Below are 13,968 nucleotides of genomic sequence, written 5' to 3'. Positions count from 1 at the left end.
GAGTTGGTGATGGACAGGGAGGCCTGGCGTGCTGCGATTCATGGGGTCACAAAGAGTCAGACACGACTGAGCGACTGATCTTATCTAATCTGATGGCAAAAATATCACTTTTTAAAAAACATGATGAATAGATAATCACCAGGGGAGGGTCTCTAGGGAGAGGAGTATGCTCTTCCTGCCCCAAACACCCCACAGTTGTCTACATTTCCCTCCAAGATGGGTCTTCTTTGGGTTAGGCATTGCCTTCTAAGACCCTTCTTAAAATGCACATACCACCAAAAGAATATAATGAAGCTATTTTCTTTTCAATTATCAATTTTCTAGAAATTATTTTATTAGATATTTGCATCTTCTGTGAAAGACAGCAGTGATCCAGCTCTGAGGAGAGTGTGAGGAGGATGTGGGAAATATACATTTGTAGCATAGAGTGCTATTGGAAAGGACACGTGTGAACAGTTCAAGAGACTGGAAAATGCAAAAACAGAGTAGGTCTTCTCTGTAGTCACGCAAGGGCTGTTTGGGGCTTTTGTTCTTTCTGGTTCTTGTCTCATCTTTAATTGTGAGGATCACTCACACATACTCACTGTACTCTCAATGCCTGCATCAGGAGAATGGCATGATCCCAGCCCTTCAGTGTGACCTGCACTTCTGGAAACCTGAACTTCTGGGGCCCCTCCACAGCTTCATCCCCTGGCGCTCTCTAAAGAGTCTTGTTTTATCCACTCCTAATTTTTCCTTTTATAAAAATTAAACCGTTAAACATTTTTACTAAGGATTCCTTTAGAAAGGGCATGTCAGGACATCTGAAGCATGAAGTTTGTAATTGGAGGCGTTGTTTAGAAGTCACAGATTTTGAGCACTGTTTCTAAAGGTAATGACAAACAATTTAGGTCATTAGCAGACTAGACTTAGAATTTAGCAATAGATACAATTTATATATATATCCACTCTCAATAGAAATCATCACCAGAGTCAAGGGTTGGTTCTGCTGAAGCATGGTTAATAACACATGACCTTACGTCACGTAAAGAAACTGAAGTTGGTGTCAAATCCAGCTCTGTGTGTGCTCTGAGACTCCACAGCCAGAGTCAGAAACCACATGCTGTGCATGGCTCTCTGCAGCATGCATGGGGAATGTCATCTGCAGTTACCAGGGCAACACGGGCCCTCAGTTCTGTCTGTTACCAGGTCAGGGGAACGAAAAGGATGGTGGTTTTCTTGGCTGGCAACAGACAGGTTAAGATTTCCAGAAGCGAACAGTTTTCTTTGGCCAGAAATTTGTTTTTAAATTCTCCCCTGTCATTTGCATTCCAGTTAAGACATTGAATTGTGTGGACATGGATAGGGATTTTCTGTGTTTTTTTTTTCCCCCTTGTTCTTTCTGTTTTCTTTACTAGTACAAAACATATAAACTTTGAAAACATATTATTTTCCTTAAGACTATCCCATGTAATCTCCTCTTTCTCCTGGAGTCAACAGTGTGTGCAAAATAAACATGGTGCCTGTTGCAGATGAAAGGTTCTGCTTCCTTCCCCATCGGCCTCCAGCAGAGGTGGAGAAGGCTTATTTTAGCAGGGGTCATTAAACAACAGAACAAGTCTAATTGAGACACATGTACACCTTCAGTTTTAGAGAAGGAAGTGTATAATTTTTGACTTATTTGTTTGAAAAAATTAAACACAGGAAACAAATGTTTACCTAATAAATAAGAAAACCTAAAAACTAACTTTGTTTCCTCACTGGCTAGCTTGAGGAAGAGTGAAAGAGAAAAAGAGCAGAGGAGTCAAGAGAGATGGGAGAAGAGGGGAGAGGGGTCCATGGAGAAGGGAGAGAGAGAGAGAGAGCAGGAGGTAATGAAACAGGACAAGGAAAGGGAGATGGGGAGAAAGGATCAGTGGAAAGACAAAGCCAAAAGCTAAGTCATTTTTTAAGGTGAGTACAGAGAAGACTGTGAGATTCATATTCATCTTATTATATGACAGCAAGCCCCTAGCACAGAGCAGAGTGGGGATTCAAAACCCTCCCTTTGTTTGTCGAAGGAAATTACACTGGTTATTCACCTGGACTATGGACTTCAGAGTATCGTTTCCTGTTATCTCCTTCCTGCCATCTGTCATGAACTGACTTTGTTTACCACAAATCTCCCCACAGCCCTCCACCATCTGTAGCCCTCCACCTCATGGCTCTGGTCAGAGGATAAACTCCACGCATGTGCTAAATTCTGTCCTTTCTTCTCTTCTCTGGGACTTTGCTTCTACAAAAATCCAACTGTCCTATAAACTTTATTTGCCTTGCTTCTCCTTGGTTTATAAACATACTGTAGTCTCAACCATTTTCAACATAAATAACAAACAAATGCCCCCAACAAAGTTGTGCCCTTTCCCCTGGATTTCCCTCCTTCGACGTCATTCTGTATCGTCCCTCTCCTTCACAGACCAGCCTCATCACAGGGTGCTGTGCTCCCATCCCTCATTCACCCTTTCCTCTCCCCACTGCTGTCAGGGTTCTTTCCCTACCATCTCCCTGAGGTTGCCAGTCACCTCCTCTTGGCTAAATCCAGTGACTTAATCCCTAATGTTCTTTCCCTCTTTGTGACATTTGACACTGACTACCACACCTTCTGCCTTAGAACTTTGCCTCCCATGGGCTCTGTGACATCTGCTTTCCTGGGTTTTCTCTCATGCATCTGCCCATGCGGACTCAGCATCTTCTGAGAGTTCCTGTTTCTCAGAGCATCCCTTACATGAGGATCTGACCCACAGTCCTGTTTTTGATCTCATTTTCCTTAACCATATATATCTTCATTCATATATGTATAACCATATGTTATAATTGCCATAAAAATCTCATATATATGTATGTATGTATGTGTCTGCACACACACACACACACACACACACACACACACACATACACACAGTTGCTACAACAATGCCAGAGAATCACAAGTCTCCACATTCAGCCCAGGGCTACTTCTAGAGCTCCACTCACTGAAGAGTGTTTCTCTGCTGGCTTCTGTACTTCACTGTCCCTCAAGGCATCTCAAACTCCATATATGATCAGAATGGAATGTAATCCTCTTTCCTTGACCCTTATCTGCCACGTCTGTCCATAAGCCTCATCTGACTTCTGATATCATTGTTGGAGTGATCTTGGATTCCCCTCCACAACTACCGCTCACTCTGTCTTACTGATTCTATTAGTATGAAGCACTGTCTTTGCTCAAGTAACATCCAATAAGAAAACAAACAAATAAACATGAAAAGCAATGTAAATCATTATGTACTCTACCCCAAATATCAAAGGGCGATTACATAGGATGACGCATAATAAAATGGTCTAAAAGCCTCTTCACTCATCCATTTCCTCAAAAATCTATTGCTATTTACAGCATAGTAGCTGTGCTAGCACACTGAAAACTCCCTCTCAAAACAGACTCAAGAGCCCACTTAGAAGGCTACAGGAGGGTTGAAGGATTCAAGTACTCATACAAGACTGTATTTTTTAAATTTAAATTTATTTTTTAATTGAAGGATAATTGCTTTGCAGAGTTTTGTTGTTTTTCGTCAAACATCAGCATGAATCAGTCGTAGGTATACATATGTCCCCTCCTTGTCTGATCATGCCACATGTAGTTTTTGGATTTGTAAATTGTCCCCATGTGTGTTATTTGACTCTTTTTCTCCATTACAACTTTGTTGCCGCCATAATATATTCAGGTCCTGATAACTTTTTTATTCCTCTCTATTCAGGTAAGTTTTCATTTGCCTATGTGCCTCTACCCCTGCCTCTCCAATTCGTCTTCCACATGGCTACTAAAATCATCTCAAAGATCAGATTCATTAGTGGCTTCCATAACCTGCAAGGTGAAGTCTAAACTCCTTGGTACAGAATAAAGATCTCAAAGAGCAAGGATGGGGTACTGCCTGCTTCTCCCCTTGTCTCCTGTAATTCTGCCTTGGGCACCACATGGCCCAGCCTTCCACGTGAAGCTTCTCTTTGGTGGGCGCTGTGTCGCTCAGCCCTCTCTCCTGAGCATTGTGCTGGTGTGCATTCGACACTCCGCTAGGTACTGCACTTCAAGTTCAGCATGAACTTATCATCTCTTCCTTCCCTCCTCAAAATTCTCATTTTCTCTTAGAGGCACTGCCATCTACAAGTTATATGGTCATCCTTGACTCTCCCATTTCCCTCACCCCAAATATTCAATCAAGCTTTGTCAACTTCACCTCCAAATTCTTCCAATCATCTCCATATTATTTATCTTGATCACAGCATCAGTCCTTTTAATTTCTCTGCCTCCAGTCTTGCCCCCTTCAAATCCATTCTCCACACACCTATGACAATTTAGACAACTGTCTAAATTTCTTAACGGCCCTTCCAAGCTCCTCCCACCCCAGGGTCAGGTGTCTGCCTGTTCCTGCAGCCTTCTGCTCTTCCCTGTCTGCAGCATCACACTCTGGCACACTGAACACCAGAGCAATGGTGTCTGGGAAAAGGAGTGAGGGAAAAATTGGTGTGTGTGTGTGTGTGTGTGTGTGTGTGTGTGTGTGCACGTGTGTGTGGGGAGACAGGTGCAGGAGAGTTAAGACAGCGAGGAGTAATGTTTTAAAGCATAATTTTATTTTTTAAGCTGGATTTAAATAAAGAAATGCTTCTTGGAATTGAGAAACATTTTTAGGTCAACAAAAATTCAGAAGGCAGTTTTAAAACAGAAAGTAGAAATAGCATGTTATAGTGGGAAGAACTCAGAACTGCAAGTCAGAGTCAAATCTAGTCTTGATGTTGCCCTTTCTCAGCTGTGTGAGTGTGTACAAATCACTTAACCTCTCTGGGCATCAGTTTGCTCATCTGTAAAAAATGAAATGAGTGAGTTCAATGCCCAAATGTCCTTCTATTCTTAAAATTTATAATTCGAGAAAAAAAATCCCAGGATATGTTTCATGTACCTTCTAGTCTGACACAGAAAAACATACAAGAGAAACTTCAATGTAAGGAAAGTTGAGTTAATTCTTCAGTGTTTCTCTCAATACCTAGAGTCCAGATGTCCCCAGACCTCAGCTCTTGCCTGATCCATCATTCTCTGGATTTCTGGGTTTCCAGCAATGCAGGATCCCTGGTTCTATCCCTGGGTCGGGAAGATCCCTTGGAGAAGGAAATGGCTAACCACTCCTGTATTCTTGCCTGGAGAATTCCATAGGCAGAGGAGCCTGGCAGGCTACCATCCATGGGGTTGCAAAGAGTTAGACACAACTGAATGACCTGGGACAATCCAGGGCCAGGGAGGAAGGGACACATAAATCTCAGTTCCATCTCTTCTCTGGCTTATTTTAGTCTCAGAGAAACTCTTGTAACTATGTACATTTTGAAACAGTCTTGAATGTTTGGTTGCTGAAGTCAAGTCACATTGTGAGAGGCAGAAACAAAAAACAATGTGAGAATAGATTCGCAGTTTCACTACATGTGAATCATTCATTAACACTCGCAGACTTGTGACCTTATGACTTCAGTTTCACAGAATCCAGTTCTCCAAAGCATCTAATTAGCCTTAGAGATACCAGCCCTAGGATTCAAGTACACTGCTACCAAGTGACAGTGACAGGTTAGACACACAGAGGCCAGTTAGTAGATGCAGGGCTTCTCTGAAGCTCAAAATGCCCTCTGTTCAAGCAATGTGTGCCACGTCCTTCAGATTATGAGCACGCATTCCCATACTGTTTAATATCACAAATAAATTTAAATATTAAAACAAGCACAAGAACCACATTTAGAAATTGCTTAAAGGTAGTTGTTCTCTAACTCTGGCTGCACGTTAGAATCACATGGAGAGTCTATTAAAAATATATACACTATAATGATCAAACTTCCCTCTTAGATACTGATATAATTGATATTTTTCTGCCTTTTTTGGGGGGTAGGTAGGTGGTTCTTTGCTCTTGAAATCATCACATCACTTTTTTTACTCTGCAGTTAATGGAGGGACTTGTAAAATGCTCTAACTACTTCTCCATCCTTCTGAACATTCATTAATCCATCTGTCCATCTATGTCCAGGTATATATACACCGTCACAGGGTACAGAGAAGACCAAGATAAATACCTGAGAAAATTGAAAGAGAGTTTTATAATAGAGCAGAACATTCTGATCAGAAAAATAAGCTGCAAAAATAAGTTTCTCTATAGCTAATAATGCGTTTTGCATTAAGGAATATCTCGTATAATATGATATACTATATCAACTTTCTTTTATTTAGTATCAGCATGATATTTCTTTTACTATCTTTTATTTACATTCATACATTCTTTTTTAAAGATTGTACTCTTGTAAGCAACATATAAATGGACTCACATATGCCAAGTAAGACTAATGGGATTTAGAAAACCCATCACATATGATATGTTGTTCATTTTCACTGGGTAAATATAAACATTAGTTCTCCTTCTGAGATTCTTCTGACTCTGTCCCAAAGTTCCAGTGAGAGGTCAGAGTTGTGATTGTTTTCTCAAGTAGTTTCTGGCCCTGAGGTCTCCTCATTTTTGCCTCAGAAAACCTATTCACTCCACTGAAATGGAGTCTGAACCTAAGCAGTGCTCAGACTTGTAGGCTCTAAGATCCTCAACCAGAAGAAGCCAGAGCCACAGAAGGATGGGTGATACCGGAGATGGCAACCAAAATCTTGCCAGTGTTTTCTTATTGATTTATAGAGGTTCTTTATGCATTCTGTATATGAGTCCTTTCTTACGTATGTTGGAAACATATGCTCCAGTCTATGGCTTGTCTTTCTGTTCTCTTAATGATACCTTTTGATGAGTACAAATGAAAATTTTAATATAAGCAGTTTGATGATATATTTTTAAAAGTTTCCTTAGAACACTGAAAAGGGAGGAAATGGTTTGAACCCTTGAGAACCCTTGAGCTTAGAGTAGGATGGGACAGGAAACTCCCTGAAGTTTTTGACCTTATTAAGGAATAACCTTAGCTTTTCTGTTTACCTTTTCACACAGATTTATGCAATATTTTACATGAGTAACCTCTGAGAGGGAACAGATGCTTTGGAGACAATGCCCTCCACTTTACTCCATGTCTAAGGTAAACAATTTGAGATGATGTATCCTGACTGATTTGGTTTCAAAAGACAGTAGTGCAAGGAGAAGGAGGAAGCAGTCATTAAGTTTTTTACACACAGGACAAAGCCACATAAAATATTATTTTCAGCCTGTATACATTCCTAACCAGAAAGAGAAAACTGGAATAGTAATAAGGACGAGAAAACCAGCTTAAGATCTTCCTTAAAACAAAACTAAAACTGCCTTCAGGAAGGTAGCACTGGTGAGGAACACAGAAGTACCCACCCTAGTGCTTGGACATCACTCTAGCTGGGATGGCAGACAGGAGGGGGTCTGCACAGACCCCCAGGAACGGATACGCCTGTCGGGTCCACCACTCTCCCCTCTGCCCCCCTGTTGCACAGATTAAGGCCCTGCTGCCCAGATGTGAGCAGGGGAGTTCCGAAGGTGCACAGACAATACGCCAAGTGGCTGACTTCCTTCTGGAGTGCTGATCTGGGAGGGAGGAAGCAGGGCCAAGCACGCACAGCACAGGAAGAGCAGACAGGCGAACACAGAAAGGCCACAAGGAGTCCTGCTTACTGCAGCTGGAAGTGCTTGAGCTTGGTAACCAGCAGTTTGTACTGGGCACCCAGGGGCGCCATGGATGCGACATCTACAAATATCAGTTGCTCCAGAGGTCCTGTTTCATTGGTTGCTTCGGAGGGGCAAAGGGTACGGCTCACTTCCTGGTAGTTGTAGCTCCTCTGGTATCTGCAGCAGCCAGGGGAGGGAAAACCAGAGAGAAGGAAAAGGACACTCAATGAACAAGCAGGGAAACAAACATTTCCTTTCAGTTCTCTCTGAATTTCTTTCCAGGTCCTTATATTTAAAACTTCATACTGGACCCACCGACAGTGATTTTTACAGCTAAAGTACTTGGCACAGAATTGTGTGACATTATAGCACAGATATGGGGACTGCTGAGGGCCGACCAGTTCACTTAGACTGTGTCTGCATCACATCACCCTCCTAATTCAATCAGAAAATTAATCAGATTTTGGAAGGGAAACTGTTCTGATAAAACAACCTGATTCCATTTTGCCACTCTTTAAGCCTTTGCTAAACAAATATAAAGAAAGCCCCAGAATCCGAGTCAAGGCATCAGAGTCAGTGTTTCAGTCCTCACATTCTTAGCCTCCAAGATGATCTCACACTGTGCTCTGTGCCCATGTCTGCATGCTTTCTGGTTTGTCCCTGCTAGTGCTCTAGTGTCCTATAGTGTCCCCTGCGAAAATAGAAACTCCATGAGGAAGAGACTTCATTGTTGTTTTCCACCACTGTATCCCCAGCATCGATCATTTAGTAATGCTCAATAAATATTATGGGATAAAGAAAGCACACTCGGTGAACACTGTGAAGAATGGGAGCTGTTACTCACTTAAGGTGACTGCAAGGCCTAGCCCTGTCCTCCATGGATGACCCACTAACCAACCAAGACATTCTTCAGGTGCTACAATTCTAGGTTCTTATCAGAGATTATCAAAGAGGAAAGAAGCTGGACAGAGCTGAACCGGTCAGGGCAGGTAGCATGTCACCTGTTTGCACTCAGCATGCATACTATGTCAACGAGTCGAACATCTGATTTCTCTAGGGAAAAGAGCAGTTGAAGTCTAGGATGTTGAAGGAAAACAAATGTAATGACGCTGTCAAGGCAAGATCCACTTACAGTCCTTGGAAGAGCAGAGGAACTTGCCAGGACAGCACCTCTTTCTGCTGGCGAACCACGACCAGGACCGGGTAGTCGAGGTTTTCGGAGGAGCTGTTCACGTACACCCGCACGGCAGTCACCTACGAGCAGGGCAGAGACACAGCAAACACAGATCACACGTGCACAGACATGTACATCATAGCTGCCACCAGAAGCTCTGAAAAACTGCAGTTCCTACGTTTGCTTCTGACCATAACCCACTCCAGGATTCTTGTCTGGAGAATCCCATGGACAGAGGGGTCTGGCGGGCTACAGTCCATAGGGTCACAGACAGTTGGACATGACTGAGCGACTAACACTTTCACTTTTCACTTTCATAGATACTCCAAATATCCCAGCTGTCTTCTCATTGATATTGTAACCACAGTCAGTTTCAATACTGCTGCACAATCCCCAGGGGAGATTAGAAAACAAACTGATGCCTGGGTCCAACCCTCAGAATTCTGATTTAAGGCATTTTGGGTGAAGCCAAATTATGGAGGTGTCGAACGGCAGGCTGAGGAGTTTGAATTGGGCAGTCAACACAAGATTAGGAGAATAAGCCCAGAACAGAAAAAGAAAGATGTCAGTGTGCTTCTCTTCTTATCTGAATATAAATGGTAAATATACAAATATCTTTAAAAAGAAAAAAAGACCTACAAGTGCCTCAACTGCTTACAAACTTTAACTTTGGCTTGTAAAATCATTCTGTGCTTTCAACCAAATGTTATTATGTTTTGTTAAAGCCTAGCAGTGGCCACAGGACTGGAAAAGGTCGGTTTTCATTCCAATCCCAAAGAAAGGCAATGCCAAAGAATGCTCAAACTACCGCACAATTGCTCTCATCTCACACGCTAGTAAAGTAATGCTCAAAATTCTTCAAGCCAGGCTTCAGCAATACATGAACCGTGAACTTCCAGATGTTCAAGCTGGTTTTAGAAAAGGCAGAGGAACCAGAGATCAAATTGCCAACATCCGCTGGATCATCGAAAAAGCAAGAGTTCCAGAAAAACATCTATTTCTGATTTATTGACTATGCCAAAGCCTTTGACTGTGTGGATCACAATAAACTGTGGAAAATTCTGACAGAGATGGGAATACCAGACCACCTGACCTGCCTCTTGAGAAACCTATATGCAGGTCAGGAAGCAACAGTTAGAACTGGACATGGAACAACAGACTGGTTCCAAATAGGACAAGGAGTATGTCAAGGCTGTATATTGTCACCCTGCTTATTTAACTTATATGCAGAATACATCATGAGAAACGCTGGGCTGGAAGAAACACAAGCTGGAATCAAGATTGCCGGGAGAAATATCAATAACCTGATATGCAGATGACACCACCCTTATGGCAGAAAGTGAAGAGGAACTAAAAAGCCTCTTGATGAAAGCGAAAGAGGAGAGTGAAAAAGTTGGCTTAAAGCTCAAATTCAGAAAACGAAGATCATGGCATCTGGTCCCATCACTTCATGGGAAATAGATGGGGAAACAGTGGAAACAGTGTCAGACTTTATTTTCTTGGGCTCCAAAGTCACTGCAGATGGTGACTGCAGCCATGAAATTAAAAGACGCTTACTCCCTGGAAAGAAAGTTATGACCAACCTAGATAGCATATTCAAAAGCAGAGACATTACTTTGCCAACAAAGGTCCATCTAGTCAAGGCTGTGGTTTTTCCAGTAGTCATGTATGGATGTGAGAGTTGGACTGTGAAGAAAGCTGAGCGCCAAAGAATTGATGCTTTTGAACTGTGGTGCTGGAGAAGACTCTTGAGAGTCCCTTGGACTGCAAGGAGATCCAACCAGTCCCTTCTAAAGGAGATCAGTCCTGGGATTTCTTTGGAAGGAATGATGCTAAAGCTGAAACTCCAGTACTTTGGCCACCTCATCATTGGAAAAGACTGATGCTGGGAGGGATTGGGAGCAGGAGGAGAAGGGGACGACAGAGGATGAGATGGCTGGATGGCATCACCGACTTGGTGGACATAAGTTTGAGTGAACTCTGGGAGTTGGTGATGGACAGGGAGGCCTGGCGTGCTGCGATTCATAGGGTCGCAAAGAGTCGGACACGACTGAGCAACTGAACTGAACTGAACTGAGCAGATGGCCTGATGTTCCCCTAGCCACATATATGATACGGGCTGAAGAGTCTTCTCTTTGCCCTTATCCAAGGTGCAATCAATCCCTAAATGCTTTTTTAAACTAGCTGCTCCTTTGTTCCCCAGTGGTTCAGACAGTAAAGAATCTGCCTGCAGTGGGGAAGACCTGAGTTCAATCCCTGGATGGGGAAGATTCCCTGGAGAAGGAAGTGGCAACCCACTCTAGTATTCTTGCCTGGGAAATCCCATGGACAGAGGAGCCTGGAGGGCTATATAGTCCATGGGATCGCAAAGAGTCAGACATGACTGAGCGACTAACACAAACAGAAGGATAGTTTTAAAAAACTATCATGGTTGTTTAAAAGATAGGACATTGTATGATGCCCCTGGATCTAGATGGTTCTAATGTTTTCACTTCTTATAATATTTATACTATAGACAGTAGAAAAAAGGCAAAGTAAGAAAAAGTTGACCTTTCATATGAGATGTTTTCTCCCTAATGTATTTAAGCCTTGAAAGTGAAAGTGAATTCTCTCAGTCGTGTCCGACTCTTTGCTACCCCATGGACTGTATGTAGCCTACCAGGCTCCTCCGTGCATGGAATTCTCCAGGCAAGAGTACTGAAGTGGGTTGCCATTTCCTTCTCCAGGGGAACTTTCTGACCCAGAGATTTAACCCAGCTCTCCCGCATTGCAGGCACATGCTTTACCATCTGAGTCAGCAGTGAAGCCCATTTAAGCCTTAGTGTTCTCTTGAAAAGTAGGGGAAAGAAATGAAACAAGGAAGCCTTGCAGTGAAACCCTGAAGATCTATGACCTGTTCAAAATGGAAATTGAGAGCCAACAGGATATCATGGGTATCATAGATTATTACTATTTGGGTCTCATATATCATCCTTGATGAAGCCAGTTTTGCTTTTTAATGTTAACAACAGTCCAAGATTAATTTATTAATTAGATAAGAAAGCTTGCTCACAAAGGGAGTGTTTTCTTGTACCCACATGCTACATGTTTCCATGGAAATTATGCTGCAGCTGATCACTGCCAACATCATGTCTCTAATGCAGACTTCTTTCCTAAGCTCTGGATGTTCCACAGAGACAAACTGTCTGAGTGGAACCTGTCACTTCCTTCACTCCTAACTTTAATATCTTCTGAATTTCCTTGCTTTTTTTTGGAGGAGTGAGGGGGTTGCTGCATTGCAGCATGCGGAACTTCCCTGACCAGAAATCAAGCTCATGCCCCCTGCAGTGGATGTGCTGAGTCTTAACCACTGGGCCATCAGGGAAATTCTGAATTTCCTTGCTTATTAAATGAACCACACAGCCATTCTGAGCCTGAGTCATCCCTGATTCCTACTTCTGTAGCATTCTCCATCAGTAGGTCATCAAGTTCTACCACTTCTACCAACTTCATAGTGTCCATACCCAGATCCTCCCCTCTCCCATCCATGACACCCGCCTGGTCCAGTCCTTGACCCTCACTGATGGTGCCTTATCTAGCCTTCTTATCCCCAGGGCTATACCCCCTCAGATGCCAATTTCAGCTTGGCATTATCCTTGCTTACCAGGCCTTTAATGGATCTGAGAATTTTCAGATTTACTTCCAAAGGAATGAGAATAGTATTTTTATGACAAGATAGAACAGAATAATGAACACTCATGTACTTATCACCCAGCTTTTGTTGTTACTGTTCAGTCGCTGAGTTGTGTCTGACTCTTATCCAGCTTTAATAATTATTTTTAAAAGTATACCATTTAATTTTATTTACACCTTTTCATTCCAATCCCAAAGAAAGGCAATGCCAAAGAATGTTCAGACTACCCCACAATTGCACTCATCTCACACGCTAGCAAAGTAATGCTCAAAATTCTCCAAGCCAGGCTTCAGCAATACTTGAACTGTGAACTTTCAGATGTTCAAGCTGTTTTTAGAAAATGCTGTGTGGATCACAACAAACTGTGGAAAATTCTTAAAGATATGGGAATTTCAGACCACCTGACTTGTATCCTGAGAAGTCTATATGCAGGTCAAGAAGCAACAGTTAGACCTGGACATGGAACAACTGACTGGTTCCAAATCTGGAAAGGAGTACGTCAAGGCTGTACATTGTCACCCTGCTTATTTAACTTATATGCAGAGTACATCATGAGAAATGCTGGGCTGGATGAAGCACAAGCTGGAATCAAGATTGCCAGGAGAAATATCAATAACCTCAGATATGCAGATGACACCACCCTTATGGCAGAAAATGAAGAAGAACTAAAGAGCCTCTTGATGAAAGTCAAAGAGGAGAGTGAAAAAATTGGCTTAAAACTCAATATTCACAAAACTAAGATCATGGCATCTGGTCCCATCACTTCATGGCAAATAAATGGAGAAACAGTGGAAACAGTGAAATTTTATTTTTTGCGGCTCCAAATCTGCAGCCATGAAATTAAAAGACGCTTGCTCCTTGGAAGAAAAGTTATGACCAACCTAGACAGCATATTAAAAAGCAGAGACATTACTTTGCCAACAAAGGTATGTCTGGTCAAAGCTATGGTTTTTCCAGTAGTCATGTATGAATGTGAGAGTTGGACTATAAAGAAAGCTGAATACCAAAGAACTGATGTTTTTGAACTGTGGTGTTGGAGAAGACTCTTGAGAGTCCCTTGGACTACAAGGAGATCCAACCAGTCAATCCTAAAGGAAATCAGTCCTGAATATTCATTGGAAGGATTGATGCTGAAGCTGAAACTCCAATACTTTGGCCACCTGATATGAAGAACTGACTCACTTGAAAAGACCCTGATGCTGGTAAAGATTGAAGGCAGGAGGAGAAGGGGATCACAGAGGATGAGATGGTTGGATGGCATCACCGACTCAATGGACATGAGTTTGAGTAAGCTCCGGGAGTTGGTAATGGACAGAGAAGTTTGGTGTGCTGCAGTCCATGGGGTCACAAAGAGTGGGACATGACTGAATGACTGAACTGAACTCCATTTCCCATACACATCTTTTTTTTTTGGATTATTTTAAATACCAAAGATGATACCATTTCATCTGTAAATATTTCAATCCATATCTCTAAGA

General features: G+C 42.3%; 1 protein-coding gene across 10 annotated transcripts in view; it reads right to left on the bottom strand.

Moving 5' to 3' along the window:
* SIDT1 (SID1 transmembrane family member 1) overlaps positions 1-13,968 on the bottom strand; it is a 115,184-nt gene that overhangs the window by 66,816 nt on the left and 34,400 nt on the right. For 9 of the 10 annotated variants that reach the window (XR_011566317.1, XM_070788222.1, XM_070788211.1 and 6 more), the window contains exons 2-3: positions 8,776-8,897; positions 7,650-7,820 (exon numbers count right to left, since the gene is read on the bottom strand). The exons of the other annotated variant lie outside the window; for it this stretch is intronic. Coding sequence is in view for 8 of the 9 variants with exons in the window: in XM_070788222.1 (XP_070644323.1) it covers positions 7,650-7,820; positions 8,776-8,897 (293 nt within the window). In the remaining variant the exon portion in view is untranslated. The remainder of the gene's footprint in view (positions 1-7,649; positions 7,821-8,775; positions 8,898-13,968) is intronic. 10 annotated transcript variants of the gene reach the window in all.

Source organism: Bos indicus, chromosome 1 (genome assembly GCF_029378745.1).
Source record: "Bos indicus isolate NIAB-ARS_2022 breed Sahiwal x Tharparkar chromosome 1, NIAB-ARS_B.indTharparkar_mat_pri_1.0, whole genome shotgun sequence".
Lineage (NCBI taxonomy): Eukaryota > Metazoa > Chordata > Mammalia > Artiodactyla > Bovidae > Bos > Bos indicus.
Note: the sequence above shows the minus strand (reverse complement) of the source record. Positions and strands in the feature narration are given on the sequence as shown.